Source organism: Cupressus sempervirens, chromosome 6 (assembly GCF_028749045.1).
Source record: "Cupressus sempervirens isolate cs-2001-9-10 chromosome 6, ASM2874904v1, whole genome shotgun sequence".
Taxonomy (NCBI): Eukaryota; Viridiplantae; Streptophyta; class Pinopsida; order Cupressales; family Cupressaceae; genus Cupressus; species Cupressus sempervirens.
Window position 1 is genome coordinate 59,492,664 of NC_143123.1, and position 21,954 is coordinate 59,514,617.

Here is a 21,954-nt window from a genome sequence, read left to right on the forward strand (position 1 = left end):
GTGGGCCTTTTTTGGTTACCACACGGTCGAGTGGTAGTGCTTTTTACTCTTACCATTGAGATTCATCCATTGATGCCGTGGCTGGAGTTCCTTGCGTGCATTTCCTTTCATTCTATCTTTGTGCATTATAATGGATGGTTGTATTTTTATGATGGATAGTTATGTCTTTATGATGGATGGTTTCACTTATTGTATTGTACTTTGTTTCATGGATCCGAAAGAGATGATGCAACCTACTTTTATAAATGTATATTCTTTTAGCCTTTCATACCCTGTGACATGTATAGTGGATGATTGAGCATTCCAAATTTTATTGCCAAGTGACATTCAGAACAAATGTATATTATTTAAATGGACTTTGGACTTTTAATTATTCTTTCATGTGGATGTGGTATTTATTAGAGTTAGTATTAAATTAAAATTAAATGTGACTCAATGTCTTGGGATCCTTAAGGAATGTAATTTGTTATGTTTGCTTCTATATGATTGTATGTTAATTGCTTCCACTACTTTATGTTTGATGTGTATGTTATTCTTTCTTTGAAAAAAAAAAAATGTTTGGCAAACTTAATAAAACTTTAGGTTAATTCTTTTGGATCCCTTGGTGGGGCATTACAGAAACACATTTCTTTTTTGATGGAGCTCCTTTATTTAATATTTGACACTAGAAGTATGATTTGGGCTTATAAGTGTTTGATATAAGAAAACATCTATTGTTATATACATGTCTAAGAACCTCTATCCTTCTTTCTCAAATTTAATATCTATTTTAAAATATATTTTAACACTCGACTATTTTTTTAAACACATCTTTGTTGATTAGGAAAGGGTTGATTATTGCATTTATTGGCTTAAAAAAGGTTAAATTTTACCTCTTCACATCATAAGTAAATGTGTAAAATTAAATTATGGAGATTGAGGATATATGAATGAATGAAGTGTTTGGAATAGGATATATGAATATGAACACAAAAAGAAAAAAGTAAACATAGATATATCCACATCAAAGCTAATAATAACAAGCTAAGTCAACGACTCAACATCTCATAAATAAATGTTGAGGATGATTGTCCATTCTACATTGTCTTTCAAATAGGAATTGGATTATAACTACGAAAAGGGAATAACACTAAATAAATAAATAAATAAATAAATAAATAAATAAATTATATATATATATATATATATATATATATATATATATATATATATATATTTTAGAAGCTCCTAGTCCAAGGTTGTACACTTTAATGTTCAAAACCACATAATAGGTTTAAAATTATATTTTTTTGTATCGAATTTGCATGTGTGCTTTTGAACCTTGATAGAGTGAAACACATTTTTTTTGTTGTTGGAGCTCCTTTATTTAATATTTGACATTGTAAGTATGATTTGGGCTTATAAGTGTTTGATATAAGAAAACATCTATTATTATATACATGTCTAAGAACCTCTATCCTTCTTTCTCAAATTTAATATCTATTTTAAAATATATTTTAACACTCGACTATTTTTTTAAACAAATATTTGTTGATTAGGCAAGGGTTGATTATGACATTTATTGACTTAAAAAAGGTTAAATTTTACCTCTTCCCACCATAAATAAATATGTAAAATTAAATCATGGAGATTGAGGAATATAAATGAATGAAGTGTTTGGAAAAGGATACATGAATATGAACACAAAAAGAAAAAAGTAAATAGAGATATATCCACATCAAAGCTAATAATAACAAGCTAAGTCAACAACTCAACATCTCATAAAGAAATCTTGAGGATGATTATCTATTCTACATCGTCTTTCAAATAGGATTTGGATTATAACTATCAAAAGGGTATATATATATATATATATATTTCCTTTTAATGTAATACAATTTTATAATGATTTTAATCACTAGTAAAAATGTATAGAAATAAATACAAAGTTGTCCAGATTTAAACACTAATATGATTATATTTTTGAACAATATTACACTGAAGACATGTTTTAAAAATGACCTCTTTAAAATTCTATGCAAATTCCCCAAGAAAGTATAAAATTATGAATATTTTTATTAAAAATCAAAATCAATAATTGCAAATTTTTTTTTATTGTGTCAGAACTAAATCTTCTTTCAATTTGGTTGAAAATTAAGATTCAAAATTTTGCTTCTAACAATTCAATGCATATTTATATGAGAATAACTATTAATTTTTAAGCTAAAGATTTTGAATTCCTCCTATATTATGATCAAATATAAACGTTAAGGTCAATGCTTTCTGCTCATAGTCTTAGATGATAACAATGACTTATAAATAGTTGCCATCACCCCTAAAGATTAGTCTCATCCTAAGAAAGGCTTAAACGAAATTATAAGATAACAATATATAGCCACATTGAAAAATCGTTAATTAGAGTGAACTTTGCTTTCACATATAGATTTTTAATGCTAGGCATAGCTACTTACTTCGCTTTCAGAGAAAACTTTGGTTTGCCATGTCAATGAGCATGAATTATTTGTGTAGATGGAGAATATTTTATACATGAAAAGTCCGGGCATATAAATATTGGGCATCACAATCAACACATCCCATCATTGAAAAACAGAGCCTCTTTCATGCCCCATAAGCTTTTGGGCAAATCACACTTCTTTTCACCCCCTCAGTGTCCTCAAAATGACTGTCATTTTCTGCCGTGCACTTTGATTCTTTAAGCGACAAAACCCAGACATTTTCTAAGCACAATAGTTGACAACAAGGATAGAATATGTTCGTTATGGGAAGCACTTAAAAAAGAAAAAAATCAATCATTTGTTGCAAACATTGGCCAAATCTTCTGGTTTGTAAGAACAATAAATGCAATGAAATGAGTGCTCCAACATTTCTAACGGAATCATCCCTGAAAATTTCTCGTCTTCTCCACTGCCTGATAAATACTTGATAAAGCGCACCTAAATTTTCTCTCCCCCACTAATTTCACTCTGAAAGTGTGCTATGTCATCTCGTACCCAGTTTGTCAAAAGTTAACCTCGGGTTAAGCGATAATGGTTGTATTTAGTGTTTAGGTTCAGATTCCTGCCAAGGTACTAACAAACAAAGTGGGAACAACAGGCCTTTTGATGGAATATTTGTTCTCATGGTAGACTACTTTTGGACCACATTGCATTTTTATATATTATTTTTTTCAACTTTCGTTTTAAATCAGTGACTAGTTAAAGCACTTTTGTAATCTGAACGTTGATGAATGGACAGGGAATAATTTTTGTTGATCTCAAAACATCAAAAGATGAGTTGGGTGTTAATGTAAATGTTTGATGATGCTTACTCTGGTGGCGAATGGTGAAAATGTTGGACTTTCATGGTTAAAATGCTAGGATTCTTGATGGCGCCTAGGTAATAGTTAGTGTTTGCTAGGATATTGATGTTCTTGGTTTTGAGTGTAAGGTTCTCAAGGGTTTCATGGATTTTTTTTGTGGGTTTTGTATGTGGGTTCTGTGAAATACAGGCATTTGATACGGCGTGCTATTGAGCTTGTAAGTTTATTTGTAGAGTAACTTGAGTCTGGAGTTGCAGAATGCACTTCGGTTTTCTTGAAACCTTAGATGTTTGAACCCGCATTTGATAACTACTGTATTACTTTCCTGCATATTCTGAAATTTTTGTTTCATATTTATTTGTTGAAGTTAAGGTTTTCACGGCTTTCACAACCATGTGTTTCATGGCAATTCTGAGCTATGTTTCTGTATGGAAACTCTTGCTATGCTATCAGATCACCATTTTATTCTTCTCAACGTTCTGAGTTTAATTATAAACTATATAGCCAGAGAACACCAATATGAGATTTATTTAGGCAGCCCTGGACACATTTCACCCCAAGAGTAGGTTGAGTTTTTTTTTATCGTTTTAACGATTGGTTTTGTTTCGTTTCAGTTTTTCAAAGTCCTAAGTTGTTACAACTTTGTTCGCAGTGTGATGTTAAAACATGTTTCTCTATGAAACTTCTACCCATAAGTTTTATGCAATCATATTAGCATATTTCTCTCAGAATTATAAGGTTTATTGCTACAAATGTATCAGATCAAATGAATTATGCCTCACAAGCCGTGAATAAGTCTTAAGCTTTGACCCCATTACCAACTTTTTGCCCATCTCTCATAGCACCAGAGTGGCTGCTTACCAGACCTTTGGTTCCTAGGTATCACAGTTTTGCGTTATTTTGTTGAATGTATTTTTCATTTTAGTTTTTGTTCTTTCATGAATTTGTTTGATATTACTTATGTCCTACCTTAAAAGAAGGTATATTTTGGCACTTTCATTGTGTACTTTGACCTTGTAAAATTTCTGTCTTATTGGCCATTCTTGACTACTAGTGGACATTAATATTTAAATTAAATAAATGAAAATAAGCTCTTTATGCATGTTTTATTCTAACTTTTAATGGATTTTCTTTTGTAAAACCCTGTCAGGTTTACTATGTTGTCACATTTCAGCTTTTCATTCTTCATTTGGATGCATTCAGAACTTTCCGACTGCAACATTTTTCTGCCTTATGTGCATTCTTTTTCAATTTGGTAAATTTTGCTTTCTGGGGTAGCATTCTTTTTGTTCTATGATTTGATACATCTAGAACTTACTCCACGCTCTTTTATTCAGTTTGGTAACTTTGCCCCTTCTTGGTTAAGCTTTGCCTTAGATGCCAAAAACAAGGTTTGTGTCTTCTGTCAAAGTGCCTCACGAGTTGGGCCTAGCTTTATCTGTTGGATTATTCCAAACTGAGCTAGCTGGATATGGCATTTATCCGATTCCAGTGCTTTATTTTGTTTACTTGGAATTTGATCATCCGGCTCTGTATTGGAAATCTCAATTCTTCCATTTGAACCCATCCATTGGCAATTATGCCTTTTTTACATTGTCATGCCGTTCTTTTCCCTATATTTCATCTCTACAGAAATATAGCTGTTCTGTGTAGACTTGAGTTATGGTGTCATGATGGATTGAGTGCTTCCATTATCTTTCACTGCAAGGACGTGTTTATGAAACAACCATCCTCTTATGTCTGGCAGTATGCCTTTTGAAACTACCATCCTTTAACTTGTATGAAATCAGATCATTATATTACTTCTAAAACTTTACAGTTGTGTAGCTACAAACATTTTTTTGCATCTCTTTGAAATTTCCTCATAAAGAGAAATAGAATGAACACTGAGGAGATATTCTGTTTTGCAGAATTGCATTCTAGTATCTCGGTTACTATTTTTCTACATAATCTAATAATCAGAGTTTATTAACTTTTCAGGAGGAATGATTCTGCACAGAATGAGTCTTAGGATCTTATGATGCACTCTGGTGTTGGTTTTCTATAATGGCGGGGGAAGGGCAACTTCTATTCCATGACTTCTTGGGTACCAACCCCAATGAACAAAAACCAACGGAGGGGTCTTTGTCTCATATTTCATCAAGTACAGCTCCCAGCAATGGCAGAGTTTTCGAGGAGAAAACTAGTAGGGTTTTGTCTGCCAGAGCATCATCAGTGACTCACGAATGGTCAGAGGTGCCATGTTCAGCTCCACCACTTCTTTCTGGAGCATTTGCTTTGACGGGTCCTAGTATTTCAGAGCCCAGTTCAGGTGGTTTTCCAGCAACCAACTTATTCTCTGCTCCTTGCATTGCCTATTGGAAAAGTGTTCACATATCATAATATTGTCGTATTCTGTGAGATTTTATCCGTTGGGCATTTAGTAGTTATGTTAATCCAGAAGTTTAATTGTTTTTTAAGTTTAATAGAGAAATACTTGATACCAGTAAGATACCTTTTGGTTTATAAACTGTGTCCCAGGGGAAATTAATTCCATCAAAATTCATCCGAAAATTGAAATTGGCCTTGTTCAGTAGTGGGATACTTGATCACTTCACCACTTCTGCAAGGAAGTAGGCCCAGTAGGGTTTATGCTCAGGCCATTGTCATTGTAATGGCGTTTACCATATCAGAGGACCATGGTCCGATGGACAGCATTAGCATGCTTTTTTACTCCCCGGGGGATTTACTTCCATCAAAGTTCATCTGAAACTATAAATTGTCCTTGTTCAGTAGCTGGTTACTTGGTCACCCAACTGGATTGCCTGTGAGGAGGTAGGCCCTGTGAGGTTTCAGCTTGGGTAATCATCACAGTAATGGCCCTTGTCATACCAGTAGACCATGCTCCACTGGACAGAGTTAGGATACCTTTTTTTCTGTTGGTGGAATTGGGAATGCGAACCATATAAAATAATAAGTTTACATGGTGGTTCTTTTCCCATAACATAATTAATGTCGTCTTTATATTTAATATTAGCATGCCACTAGAAGGTTCATTTTTACATTTCTGTGCAAGTTCCCCTGATCGTTTCAGTCTCTTGTTTATCCTGGATTCAATGTCCCCTTCAAATGTTATAACGAATCAGTTGTATAATTATCAGCTTAATTTTTAATATTTTAAAATATTTATGACAGATTCTTGTGGATTCTATAGTAAGCTATTAAGAAGAAGAAACCTTCCAAAAATCATATTTCTCTTCTTTTTTGAACTCTTTGATACTTCTTTAGAAAGCTAATCATATTACAAAGAGAATTCCTCACATGTGCCAATGCAACTCACTTGTAAAAATTGAGATTCAGATCATCTCTACTATTATGGATATGTTAGAGAAAGACATTCACTGGTTTCTTTGGAAAGCCTCAAGGATGGCAGAAGACTGCTGATGACATGCACAAGCATGTTGGGAGCTGTTATACTTTGTCAGGATTTTATCTACCGTTCGATACCAAATTGGTTGATGAAATTTCACATGTGTAGGAGGTATTTGGTTCTTGAAGCTTTCACGTGCATCAGGATAATGAGATTGTCTTTATCTTAGTTTTTTCTTTTAACAAGGAAAGAGTTAGGTTCTGCATACATTCAAATTTATTTAGTGCATTATTACAAATGGTGAAATTAATTTACAGTTTTGCAGAGTTGAGCATGCAAGGAATTAAATAGATATATTTTGAACAAAGGTGCTAATTTTTTAATATATCCTTTTATCAAATTGATGGATATTATGGTTCATATTTGCTTAATTGTAAATTCCTAATGTTACAGAACCATATATGGATATTTTATATCAATATATACATACATATAAATGTAAATGTACGTATTTATATATGTACATATGTATACACACATACGAGGAAGGAGACTATATTTTGAAGTCAGTTCTGCGTTAAATAGCAGAAAACGAAGACAAATCAACATTTAAGCTTACTAGTACTGAGCGAGAAAATTGGTGGTGAATCTCTTTTTGTCCGTCTTTGTTTCTATCTCTGTCTATATATGTATACATTTACAAGGATGGGGACTACATTTTGAAGCCAATTTTGGGCCAGATAGCTAAAAACTAAGGCAAGGCAACATTTAAGCTTACTAGTACTAAGGCCACGTGGGACAGTATATCTCCTACACGAAAAGATGATAGAATATGGATGCTGTACTATTGGTGTTACAGTAGCTGATCAAAATTAGGATATTTATTTATTTTATTTGATTAAGTTAGTATCCCACAGGTTCTCTCTCTCTCACTCTGAATATATAGTAATATTTTATAAATCTATTTGATTGGTGAAGTTAGTCACCAGATAGGTCCCTCATCCACAAAAAGAAGAAAAAAACAAAAACTATTAGCCAAAACCAGAAAATTGGTGGTGAATTTCTTTCGGTCTCTTTGTTTCTGTCTCTGTCTCTGTCTTTCTGTATGTTTATATTGCAAGGGAAGAGACTATACATTGAAGCCAAAATTGTGAGCTAGATAGCTAAAACTAAGAGAATGGAAAGGAAAGGTCTTCTTATAGTCCACAATACCAGCCATATGTTTTTGGGTCTACGTATGGTGACAGAAATATGGGACTATCCCATACTCCTTGCGGGAGGCACCTAGCTATGTTACAAACTAGATGTCCATACCCTCCTTGCTTGTGGGATTTGAACTTGTGACCTCTCTCTTTTAAAGGCACAAGTTCTCTGCCACTAGGCCAACTCAGGCTGTGAGATAGTTTAGTAGTACTGTGTGGGACAGTAGGTTGGTTACATGAAAAAATGATAAATGTGGATGCTGTACTGTTGGTGATGCATCCATGAGTTGTCATAGCACCCTAGACATCCCTCTCAAGGATCATTTTTGAACAGTTTGGAGGGAGTAAATTAGCTTCATGCATTGAACAGTGACACTTAGTTTTAAAAGGGGAAGTTTTATCTTCCCTCACATTTTGTGGGGTCAAAGGAACCTTAGCCTTGCTGTTGGTGTCCATATTGTTGAAGCCATATTGCTTATGAATCTTATAATAATTTTGGGATTGCCTTTGAAAATGTGTATTGTCACTGATTTGGCGAAATGGGGAGCTTTCATTGCAAAGTGCATTTGACTCAAATGTTATCAAGTCTTTGCTTCTTAATTTGTGGGAGCCAGTTAGATCATGTGATTTGTGTTTGATTCCATGAGATTCTTCTTGAACTAAGACTTCCTCATTGTGCAAAGATGCAGGGTTTGGATAATCATTTTATAGCAACTCATGCTCTTGGTTGATGGCCACTGATGCTGTACTGTTGGTGTCATAATAGTTGATCAAAATTGGGGTGGTGATGCATCCATGAGTTGTCATAGCACCCTAGACCTCACTTTCAAGGATCATTTTTGGACAGTTTGGAGGTAGTAAATTAGCTTCATGCATTGAACAGTGACACTTAGTTTTAAAAGGGGAAGTTTTATCTTCGCTCACATTTTGTGGGGTCAAAGGAACCTTAGCCTTGCTGTTGGTGTCCATATTGTTGAAACCATATTGCTTATGAATCTTATAATAATTTTGGGAGTGCCTTTAAAATGGTGTGTTGTCACTGATTTGGCGAAATGGGGAGCTTTCATTGCAAAGTGCATTTGACTCAAATGTTATCAAGTCTTTTGTAATGACCCCATCTTTTAGCCTTAACATTCTCCAAAGGCTAAGTGGAGCATAAGAGGAAATTAGATTAATTTCTTATAAAGTCATTAAATAAATTAAAAATTAAAAGGTGACTTTATATTTAATTAATTAAATTAATTATTGTATTACAAGGGAGAAGCTTCTATAGTGTATTAATTATTGGAAAGGGGCAAACCTCTAGTAATTTAATTTTCTAGAAGCACAATTAATTATTGTATTGCCAGGGAGGAGTTTCTAGAGAATGCATTAATTATTGGAAGGGGGAAGCCTCTAGTGAATGCAATTAATTAATGTTTTAGTTCCTTCTAGAAGGGTGAAGAAAAAGGATAAATAAGGGTGAGAGTCGCATTGTTTAGCATCGGATGATTGTGAATTGCTTTTGATAAGGGCTTGGATGTGTGAGTCACATATCTTTCTTGGCATTAGAGGACGTTCATCCTCTCTTGTAACATTCTAGACATCATTCCCTCGGGGTTTGGCCTTTGGAATACATTGTGATGTATTTGATTTTATCATTTTGAGAACTAATAATATTTCAGCAGTGGTCCTCTTCAATTTGCATAAATTCCTTCTTGCTCATGTTGTGTGGATTGAAATCTATGCAAAGACATTTAAATCGCTTTCAGCAATTGGTTTAGTTCTTGGGCATTCCCAGGGTGCCCATTACAGTGGTATCAAAGCTATAAGTCTTGCCATCCTGTGGAGGTCTTATAGTGATTTTGGAACAACCAAATAGAGGGAAAAGTGTTTGACAAAATGTATATCGGTCCAGATCAAGAAAATGTAATGTTTAGGTTACTGGGTACATTAGAGGAGCAGAATAGGCTAATGGATATGATGTTGCAGCTTATGGCTAGACAGATGAGCATCAATACTAATCCGGGTGATGCCAACAATGGAAACAACAGTAATAGGGGCAATGATAATGGAGGTCGAGGCAACATTAATGGTAATAATGGACATGACAACAATGGGAATGAGGCTGATAACTTTAGACATGTTGCACGCCCAGCTCGAACAGTCAGCTCGAGACCTCTTCTACCCACCTTCCCACCCAGAGATCCAATTCAACCGATTAATGAACTACAGATTACAGAGTTACAAGATTAGTTCAGGAGGGATTGGGAGGCCGGTGGACTGGAGTTTCAGGCGGACATTTCTCTCAGAGATTACTTGGACTTGAGGATGAGACACATGCGTAGATCAGGAGGAAGAAATCAAAACCTTGAGCTGAGAAAGAAAGTTGGGAAACTTTCTTTACCTTATTATGATGCTTTAGGGAAGATGACTGCACGAGCTTGGGTGTAGAAGATGGATACATACTTGCTGCTGAATCCTATGCTTGAAGAAGAGGCTATTCACTTGGATGGACCGGCACATGAGTGGTGGCACCATGGCATGGTAACCTTGGGGCATAATCAGATCACATCTTACGAGGAGTTCAATAAGAAGCTCATAGAGAGATTTCATACCAGGGATCCCGAATTAAAGTTTAAGGAGTTGGCACAACTCAAGCAGTGGGGATCAGTTGAGACGTATATCAGTGAGTTTCAGAGGTTAGCTGTGTTGGTCACAGATATTTCAAAGAGGAGGTTAGTAGTGTTGTTTATGGATGGACTCAAATCCCTTGCAAGGTTGGGTCAAGGGGCATGACCCAACTACGTTGCAGGAGGCCACTAAAAAGGCTCGTGAGTTAGCACCTTCTTCATTTAGGAGCAGATTTCAGCATAGGGATTCTTATATGAAAAGGGACAAGGAGAAGGACAAAAAAACTGTTCACAAGGATGCTCAGCCAAAAAGAGATAAGTTGAATAATGACATCTTGAATGATTTAAGAAAGAAGAAGTTATGTTTTCATTGCAGAGAGCCTTGGGATTTATCTCATAAGTGTCCTCTCAAGGCTAAGGCAAATCAAATGGAGTATTTCTCATCCGAGGAGTCATAGTGGGAGAGGGAGGATCAGCACTCTGATTCAGATGAGGATAGCACTACAGAGGAGAGCGACATTCCCGAGGATGAGAAGTCATTAGCACGATTAACGGGGGCTCAGAAGGCAATCACATTTAAGGTCAAGGGTACTATCCAAGGGTAGAAAGTGATCTCACTCATTGACATTGGGGCTACACATAATTTAATAGGTGCACAATTGGTAGCCAAGAGAGGTCTACAGATTGAGGAGCACGTTGGGTTTAGAGTCATGGTAGCTAATGATGACAAACTATTATGTACTCGGAAGATATCTAATCTTCACATCAGGTTTGGAGATGGCTATGAGTTGGAGGATGAGTTCTATGTGGTAGACATGGGAGACTATGATGTCATCCTTGGCATGACATGGATGGCCTCGCTAGTAGAGTTCACACTTAACCTAACAAAATTGGAGATGAGGTTTCAGCATGAGGGAAGAATTGTTGTACTTAGAGGACTTTTAGATGGGAGTTGCAGAGTAGTTTCCCTGAGGAGAATGCAGAGACTTTTTCAGCATAATAACATAGAGTGGGCAGCGGAATGTTTCACTATGCCAACTTCACAAGAGCCATAGGTGAAGAGTCATCCACCAGATATCCAGGAGATACTTGACAGGCACACTAAGGTATTTGGCGAGACTCCGCATGGGGTTCCTCTTGACAGAGGGATAGAGCATGTTATTGAGCTCGAGGAGGGAGCCAAACTAGTTATGATTACTCCTTATCGTCATCCTAAGAAACACAAGGATGAGATAAAGAGGGCAATTAAGGAGTTGTTGGAGATGAGGCATATCAGGCCTAGTAAGAGCCCCTTTACTTCAGCAGTAGTGTTGGTAAAGAAGAAGAATGGGACGATGCGCATGTGCATCGATTACAGGGCATTAAATAAGAAGATCATTAAGAACAGATATCCCATCCCACGAATAGATGAGTTGATTGGTGAGTTACATGGTGCATGCTTTTTTACAAAGATTGATCTATGGTCAGGGTATCATCAGATCAGGATGAAGGAGGAGGACATTGAGAAGACAACTTTTCGATGCCACTATGGTCACATCGAGTTTTTGGTTATGCCATTTGGGCAAACCAATGCCCCTGCTACGTTCCAGAGTTGCATGAATCAGGTATTCAGGGAGCAGCATAGGAGATTTGTCTTGATTTTCTTTGATGACATTTTAGTCTTTGGTAAGACTTGGGAGGAGCATTTACAACATCTTGAGATGGTGCTGTCCACTTTGGAGAAAGAGTCACTGTATGCCAAGGAATCTAAGTGCAAGTTTGGGATGACTGAGCTACTATACCTTGGGCATATCATCAGCGCAGATGGAGTTCGGGTAGATCCTGAAAAGATTAGGGCTATTGTTGATTGGCCTACTATGAATCTTACACAACTTAAGGGATTCCTTGGTCTCTGCGGATTTTATAGGAGATTTGTTAAGGGATTTTCATAGATTGCTGCACCCTTGACTGACCTTACCAGGAAAGGGGCCTTCACATGGACAGAGGCAGCTCAGAGAAGCTTCGATCATTTCAAGAAGGTGATTTCATCATGTCCGGTACTAGCTCTACTAGATTTCACAAAGCCATTTGAGCTTCATTGTGATCCGTCAGGAGATGGGATTGGGGCGTTCTTGATGCAGGAGAAGCATCCCATTGTTTTTGAGAGCAGAAAGCTCCGTGGAGTGGAGAGGAGCTATTCCATCTATGGTCGAGAGATGTTGGCTATAATGCATGCATTGGCTAAGTTTTTGTTCTACCTAGTTGGGGGAAAGTTTTTTTATCAAAATCGATCACAACAGCATCAAATACTTCATGAGCCAACGCGATTTGAATGATAGACAACAGAAATGGATTACGAAGTTACAGGCCTATGACTTTGACATTGAGTTTGTCAAAGGTAAGAAGAATGTGGTGGCAGATGCTTTATCCAGGAGACTTCATATTTGTGCTCTAGCTGAGATTATAGGAGATTGGAGAAATAAGATCACAAAAGAGTATGTGAGGGACACTTGGGCTTCTGGAGTAATTGCAGGCACCATACATGATGATCGTTACGTGGTGATGGACGGATTGATTAAGTTTCAGGGTAGTATATATTTGATTCCTTCATCATAGTTATGGGAGGTAATATTGAAGGCATTTCACGATGCACCTATAGCTGGACATCCAAGGGTCTTTAAGACCTATAGGCAGATCCGTGAGTGGTTCACATGGAAAGGGCTCAAGGATGATGTTTAGAAGCATGTTAGGGAGAGTGCAATTTGTCAGCGGAACAAGGGGGAGCACACATATCTTTTAGGGTTGTTACAACCTTTGCCCATTCCGGATAGGAAATGGGAAAGTATTTCTATGGACTTTATCATTGGATTACCACGAGTACAGGGGAAAGATTGCATCTATGTGATAGTTGACAGGTTGACGAAGTTTGCTCACTTCTTTGCTATTCCATCCACTTGCACAGTAGCACAGGTGGCTGATCTTTTCTTCATAGAGATATTCAGGTTACATGCGCTACCTAGTTTCATTGTCAGTGATTAGGACAGTAAATTTATGAGTACTTTTTGGCAGGAATTGTTTAGGTTGTGTGGTACAGATCTTACACCTAGCACTAGTTATCATCCGCAGACAAATGGGTACACATAGATTGTGAATAAATGGGTGGAAGGATATTTGAGGAACTATGTGACTGCACAACAAAAGGCTTGGGTCAAATGGCTACATATGGGAGAGTACTGTTATAACACCACTTATCATATGTCCATAAAGATGACTCCATTCATGGCACTGTACGGTTATGAAGCACCTAGTTTCATGGCTCTGGTTTTGGGGGATAGTAGAGTGCCCAAAGCAAAACACTTCTTGCAGGATAGTAAGGATATTTTGAGGGTGCTCAAGGAGAATATACAAGCCCAAAATCAGCAGAAATTGTATGCATACCAGCACCGGATAGAGTGCAGTTTCGAGGTTGGGGATATGGTTTCCCTAAGGCTACAACCATACAGACAGTCATCACTCAAGAAAAGCAGAGCAGAGAAGTTGAAGCCTAGGTTTTATGGCCCCTATAGAGTGATTCGCAAGGTGGGCGAGGTTGCTTACGAGATTGAGCTTCCAGAGGGCAGTCGGGTGCATAATGTGTTTCATGTGTCAAGGCTTAAGAAAGCCATCGGTTAGAGAGCTGTGCCTTCAGCAGAATTACCACCATTAGATGAGGAGGGAAAGCGCGTATTAATTCCTAAGGCTATTCTGGATACTAGGGAAAGGACTCTGTAAAGCAGGTTGATTAAAGAATATTTAGTCAAATGGAGATATCTGCCAAAAGAAGATGCTACTTGGGAGAGTGAGCAGGTGCTACAACAAACAGGACTGAGATTGCTTGAGGACAAGCAATTTCAAGGAGGGCGGACTGTAATGACCCCATCTTTTAGCCTTCACGTTCTCCAAAGGCTAAGTGGAGCATAAGAGGAAATTAAATTAATTTCTTATAAAGTCATTAAATAAATTAAAAATTAAAAGGTGACTTAATATTTAATTAATTTAATTAATTATTGTATTACAAGGGAGAAGCTTCTAGAGTGTGTATTAATTATTGGAAAGGGGGAAATCTCTAGTAATTTAATTTTCTAAAAGCACAATTAATTATTGTATTGCTAGGGAGGAGTTTTTGGAGAATGCATTAATTATTGGAAGGGGGAAGCCTCTAGTAAATGCAATTAATTAATGTTTTAGTTCCTTCTAGAAGGGTGAAGGAAAAGGATAAATAGGGGTGAGTCTCATTGTTTAGCATCGGATGATTGTGAATTGCATTTGATAAGAGCTTGGATGTGTGAGTCACGTATTTTTCTTGGCATTAGAGGACGTTCATCCTCCTTTGTAACATTCAAGATGTCATTCCCTTGGGGTTTGGCCTTTGGAATACATTGCTATGTATTTGATTTTATCATTTTGAGAACTAATAATATTTCAGCAATGGTGGTGATCGGGTAATAGAACCCATTCAAAAACTTTGGCCAAGGTTGTTAAAGGGCATGTATGCCTTCATAAGATCACTTGATATCAGTAGTGCCAGTTATTTAGACATGTTCGTCCATAACTGTGCAGACATTCTATTATGTACTGTAATATCAAAGAGACTAATCTTTCCGTATAGAATAAAGACAAATTGTCATGTTGAGTCCAAACATCTTTCTTGTACTGCTGTAAGCCAGAATCGAATTGTACTTTTGCATGTCTTAAGATTATTTCCTCAAGCCATAAAAGCTGAGATATATTGAAATATGTAATTAATCGTACACTAGCTAAGGATCAGCCGATTGAGTTGGTTCACTCTAAGATTTAAACACCTGGGACTCACCCGATTGAATGGCCAAGGAAGAGGTGAAGAGGTAATGAAGAAATTTGCAATAACATGGAAACAAAATAAGAAATGATATAACATTAATATATTATTTTAAAAAGGGAAATTGTTAAATAGCTCATGCATGTTCATACTTATTGTTCTTCTATTGTCAAGTCGAGCGGTGGTGATCAAGTAATAGAACCCATTCAAAAACCTTGACCAAGCTCGTTAAAGGGCATGTTTGCCTTCATAAGATCACTTGATATCAATAGTGCTAGTTATTCAGACATGTTCGTCCATAATTGTGTGGACATTCTAAACGTCGGAAATGCTCAGGTGGCTGGACTAGTAGTACCCCAAGCCCGACCTTGGGGTAGGGAGGGCTTTTCTTTTCAAAGGTTGTGTGGGGATGGATATGGTTTGAGGTTGGGAGGTTCAGCCTAAGTTGATGCTTCTCCTCTTATCGAAAGCCGAGGCTTGCACAACTAGTTAAAGACTCGCTAGTTGCTTCTTGTATGTTTCTTCTTTCCATTCTTGATATGCATTTATATTCCTTTTATAATTGATCATGTATTTACTTTACTATATGCAAGGGAAGATAGGAAATCGTTATTTTAGGTACTTCAGTTAATCGTTATTTCAATTACTTCAGTTAATCGTTTTTTCAGTTACTTCATTTAATTGTTATTCTAGTTATTTTAGTTGAATGGTTATCTCAGTTAACTCCGTTAGTAGTTAAATCAATTAATGTCTCATGAAAAGGATTTAAGATGTTTTGTTTCGAAAGTTGGTTGAAGTAAACTCTTTCATTTCTATGTGAAACTAGATATTAGTTCTTTATTTTGTTATGAAAATCCATTCGTTACATAGTTGTTGATTTGGGTCCATGGCAAGTCCACCACAAAATCAGATCCTCCTATGCCATAGTTTTTAGGTCCGCCTTTGCTGTAGCTCTATAACCCCTGAGAATAGCAAATTTTGTCCGCTCAAGGTGAACCTTCCTAGCTGTCTCTGAGTCATACATATTATTAATGCACTTGAAGAACCCTTCCTTTACCTAGTAAATTAAAAATTAAAAAATTCAAATAATTGACAAATAGAACATGCTAGTTATGAAAAGCTCAAGTATCAAGATGTATAAGTTAATAATAGTATGTATTACTTCCCTATTTTGCTCAATTGTATATAGATATATAGCCATTGAGCTTTCATGCGAAGTTGAGTTGATTAGTTAAATTAGTTATTTGTTATGGTTTCATGTGAAAATGAAGAGTTGGTTATTCATTATGATTCATAAGAATTAGAAATATTGGATATTGTTATGATGTTATATGAATAGAAAATGGTTTAGCTAAAATGATTATTTGATTTTGATTGATGAGTTGGAAATATGTTATTACCATGATAAATTTTCATTTTTGTAGGTATGCGAATAAGGGGGGAAGCATTGCCAGAGAGGGAATTAGGTATGGGGGCACCAACCTGCCATTGAGCCAATAGGTATGAGTCCTAACCATCATGACCAAGGAAAAGAACTAGGCAAGCAAGGGTATATCGAGTGACCACCATGAGCTAATTGGGTCAACACAATAAGATAATAAAATGAACGAACTAAGAACAATTGTTACCTTTATGATTTGGGTTGGTCTTAGAGCTTCCTTGTTATTGCAGACATGTTCTGATACCATGGTATTTACATGTGCATGTACATACATATATATGTACTTATGCATATATTCAAATGTGACGTACATGAACGTATATGTTTACTTAAAATACGACATATACACAAGTTACGTATATTTAGAATACTATGTATACATATGCATATGTGTACATACATATACAAATATATGTAGATACAAGATGGTGTCTTTATAATAAAACATTAGGAGCAAATTAATATTTCCATTTTATGTCAATATTTTAATGTTGTTTCCATTGGTCCTTTGATATTATTTTCCATTGGCCTTTTATTCTCCATCGACCTTTTATTTGTGTTTTTCTTGTTTATGTAAATCAAGAATGTAACCGGTGATTGCCACCTTGCTAGACTTTTTGCTCGTAACTCATCTAGGGGGATTATAATTAAGCCAAGCATGCGTGAGGTGTAGGCCATTCTTTCTATACTTGCGATAGCTTTCTATACTAGCGATATGGCTTTCAATACGTGCGATTAGTTTCTTTATATGTGATTTATTTTCCTTGAGCAACAATTAGCCATTACAATCTTTATTGTCACTCTCCTATACTTGTGAAATAATCTTGTAGCAACAACAGGTTGTTTCAAGCTTCTTTCTACCTTTTTATAACCAACGATCATAACCATAGTAGGAGGATTATGATTTATACAATCAAGGAGCCATGCCAGGCACTTACAAGTTTCTAGTAGCAATCAAGGTTGACATTACCTCTGTTTCACAACTAGATCGTGCGTCTCTCAACATGTCTCTTTTCTCATTATTTATGATTGAAGGCTTTGAGATTCAAGCTCATAGCAAGAATAAAATTTAATAATATAAATAGAGCTAGGCGAACTAGGATCCGAAAATGAATGATTTGTTTACATAAGTTGATTGCCTAAGTATGTGAAATCAGTCTGATTTATCTATTGTATACTTTCATGATTTCTTTTTAGAACTTAAAATAATTGGGAAATAATACCAAACTTGTGCAATTCTCATATCAAGGTATAGTTCATATGCCTATGAGATAAGAAGAGGACACCATCAGAGAGTTAACGATATTCTTTATGAAATGCCATGAACCCTTTTTTTATATATCCGTTATAGGCGCGGGTTGGGCAGAGGGATCTTGTCTATTGTAAACAAAGTTTAATCAGGAATCATGGACAGCCACACTAGGATTCATCAAGGATGACCGACAAGGTTGAGATGAAGGGCGTTGGTTGATAACAATTGACTATGGGAATTAACTTGCAAGACAAAAGGTGGAAAGTCAGTACAAAACAAAACAGTAAATGAATATAAGCAAATAAATTAAACCGAGTCAGCTCATGGTGGTCAATAGGTATAAGTCTCGTTTCTCAAGTCAAGCGGTGGGCAATTGGGTACAAAGTGCCCATGCAAATCCTTGGCCAAGGTAGGTTAGTGGCAATGCTTGTTGCCATGATCACTAGAGGTCAGGGTAGCTTGTAGAGGGATAGATGTGCTGATGGGAAGGACTCCATAGCCTAGCTAGCTGTATAGATGATACTCTAACACCAAGATGCTCAGATGGTAGGAAAAGTGGTGTCCCATGCCTAATCCTGCGTAAGTAGGGTCTTTCTTAGTCAAGATTGGGTGGGAATCCTCAGGGTCCGCGGTTGGGAGGTTAAGCCTCAGACAATGCTTTCCTCTCCACCAATTGCTAGGACTTGCCCAAGACAAAGTCAAGATCTGCTTTCTTAAACCTTCACAGTTTATGGGTATTATTCTTTTATGTATTAAATCAAGTTTAGTTTATTGTTGCAAGTATTGTTCTTCATATTTAGATGGTATTGAATGATCTCTCTTTCTATTGAGTAATGGCTAGTTATGAATACTCTTTTCATTTGTTAGTTAAAGATAGTTCAGTTATTTTGTTATAGCCGTTAACACTCTTTCATATGATTATGTAAAATATTGGTTATAACTGTCTTTCATGTGAATATGGAAAGTAATGTATTTTCAATAATAATATAATTGTTATTTATGGCTAGGAAAATAGCTTGTTACAATAAGCCATAAAGATGATCGAAATAAGTAGCATGATATGAATCACCCCTTCATCTTGAATCAGTGTGACTCTACCAGGCCTAAGCATGTACCACTTCAGATTTAATACATAAGCAACCATATGTGGAGGAGTGTTTAGGCTGTCCCATCTTCGTTGAATGATGGGCCGGGTGGGCTCATGGTAGAATACTAAACTAGGATCCCTCTCTCACAAATTGGCCTCATTTGGCTAAGCATAGAATTAATGCACTTATACACCTCTCAAAGGCTAGGCACATCTCCATCCCCATATTTGATGACCTAGAAAATTGGAGTGATGATAGAGACTATGTATTTTGCATCACTCCAAAATACACCACTTTTAACTATCTCCTTCACTCTCCTCCCTGCTCTGTCTTGGACCCATCACATCTATACCACTCATTTGTCATAACCATCAGTTGCAATGGCTCTTGCAACACAGTCATTCTCTCTAGGATTGAAGTAGGATGTGTATCTAGTCTTAATTGGTTTTAAGAACTCCTTCGTTGCAAAGCTCCTAAAGAATGCATGTGAAGTGTGGTGGTTGTAGATATACATCCATACATCTCTAGCATCTTTGACCACTCCCTTACTCTAGTCAATCTTCCCCATGTCCTTGAGTGCATTGTTCATGGCATGCACACAACATGAAGTCCACCAAATATATCAATATGTTGTCTTAATAAGCTTCCTTGCCATTTTGCACATAGGTGCATTATCACCACTTGGACCGCATTTTGTGGCCCAATCTTCTCTATAGCTGTCCAAAGGATGTCAAACTGAAAATCAACATCCTTTTGACACCCTATACAATCAATCGCCTTGAGAAAGAATGGGCCATCTGAGCATGTAACTATGATATTGATGAGTGTACGGTTCCTAATGTCCATCCACCCTTCCATGATAATGTTGAAACTTGAGTCCTCCCAAACTGCCCTCATGTTCTCTATTGTTTGACTGATCTTGGCATACTCATTATCCAAGATTGTGGTCCTCAATTTGTGTTCACCTAGTGGCATAAATGATGGTCCTTCTCCCTTTGCAACCTTCTGCAGCATCTCCTATCATAAGGAGATCGAGTTATATGAAGTGGTATGCCATTGGAAAAAAAATCTACAAATGGATTCCTCTATCTCTTTTTTCATGCATGCATTAAATAAATCTGCTATGGGGTTACTTTTAGTTGCCACCTTTTGTTTCTCCTTGCTCGGTTCTACTTCAGCCATAACACTAAAAGTGGAAGAAGGTACTGAGGCTTTCCTTGCAAATGATGATGCTCTCAACTTCAATCTAGGAGAAAAACCCATGTGGCTGCACCTGTAATTTCTGTTCATGCAAATGCTGAATAGACTGAATTTGTTGCCTACTAGATAAGGTAGTAGGCATTTCAATCCCTAAGTCATTTGCCCTTCCATGATAATGTTGAAACTTGAGTCCTCGCAAACTGCCCTCATGGTCTCTATTGTTTGATTGATCTTGGCATACTCATTATCCAAGATTGTGGTTCTCAATTTGTGTTCACTTGGTGGCATAAATGATAGTCCTTCTCCCTTTGCAACCTTTGTCATGTCCCCACTCTAGCTCAGTCTAACAGAGACATGTGAGTCAGCTTATTATGGGGTCTTGTAGGCTGAAAAGGTTGGATAGAGACCCAGTATGGTTATTCAGTGTTGGGGACTTGGTTTTCTGATGGGTATTGATCAGTTGGGTGACGTTCCTTGTTTTTAGGAGGCAGTTCCTACATTTATGGGGTTCATTCCTACTTTTTAGGAGGTATGATCATGCCCAGGGCTTGGTTTCCATGAGATGACCCTTTGGGTTCAGTTTCAGAGGGATAGGGCTTGTTTCCTAAATTTTAGGAGCATCCCTAGATTTTAGGGATGAGACTGCCAGTGGATCCTTGATTTTCGACTTCAGTCACAGACAGGTGACAGGATGATTTTATGGTTTGTGATGTCAGTTGGGCAATTTGTGGCTATTTGGGTTATATTTTTAATATTTCCTAAGTTAGCGTTTAATATTTAAATAAGGCTAAGTTAATAGCCATTTTGGAGTAATAAGAGAATTTTGGCCTCATCTGGATGCGTATCCCATGTTATGATAGCTCGTTGGAAAGGTCTTGAAATTCTCTAAATCTTCCTCTTTATTCTCAGGGCAATTCGGTGAACGGATTTATTACTATGGTGGAAAAGGTCATTTTCTAGTGACATGGTCACTTTAAAATAAGATTTAATTCATTTTTTTTATAGCCAACGCCAATTGGGGGTCACTTTAGGGTTCGAATTGCTTTGCAAGGGGTTATAAGGAGATGGGCGCCATTTCTCATGATTATGCATATTTTTCAAACACTTCTTTTCAGATTTGCTCTGCTTGAGCGATTTGCACTTTGGGACGCAAACCCCAGGGTAATTGCTGGCTGGGACGTAACCCTCAGCAGCATTGGGTATTGGTTTGTCAGTAGTTTCAACAGTATTCAGGAGGAAGGTAGACGCCACTTCAGCTTGGGCCTACAGTTTGTTTTGTTGGGCATGTTCTTTGGCGTATGGGAGGTGAATTCTAGCAGCCGTACACTGCCATTTCTTGCAGCCGTACTCTGTCATTTGCAGCACTTGGATACATAGAAAAATCGGTTACTCAGCAGCAAATTCTTGCATCTTATCAACCCGTTTTTATCAGCCAGTTGTGGCGTCATTGTTAGAGGAAATGTACTGGATTTTTTATTTGGCTCTATAATTCAGAGATCTGCCTGGTACGATTTGTATCAACTCTGACTTTACTGCATATTGTTATTTATTTTCAGACTCTTTTCTTGCCATTTGCTACTTCTCATTTCTATGTGGAATAATCATCAAAAACACAAAAACAAACAAACTCTTCTGCATTTCTGTCTAGTTCTACAAGAAAACATTAATAAATAGGAAAAGACAAAAATAAAATAAA

General features: G+C 36.7%; 1 protein-coding gene across 8 annotated transcripts in view; it reads left to right on the forward strand.

The window, feature by feature from the left end:
* Positions 1-2,573: 2,573 nt before the first annotated feature.
* LOC149551133 (uncharacterized) overlaps positions 2,574-21,954 on the forward strand; it is an 88,526-nt gene continuing 69,145 nt past the window's right edge. For 2 of the 8 annotated variants that reach the window (XM_089786696.1, XM_089786700.1), the window contains exons 1-2: positions 2,581-3,121; positions 5,279-5,609. In XM_089786696.1, the coding sequence (XP_089642822.1) occupies positions 5,345-5,609 (265 nt within the window). In that variant the 5' untranslated portion in view covers positions 2,581-3,121; positions 5,279-5,344. The other 6 variants (XM_089786694.1, XM_089786699.1, XM_089786692.1 and 3 more) reach the window with 6 other exon arrangements.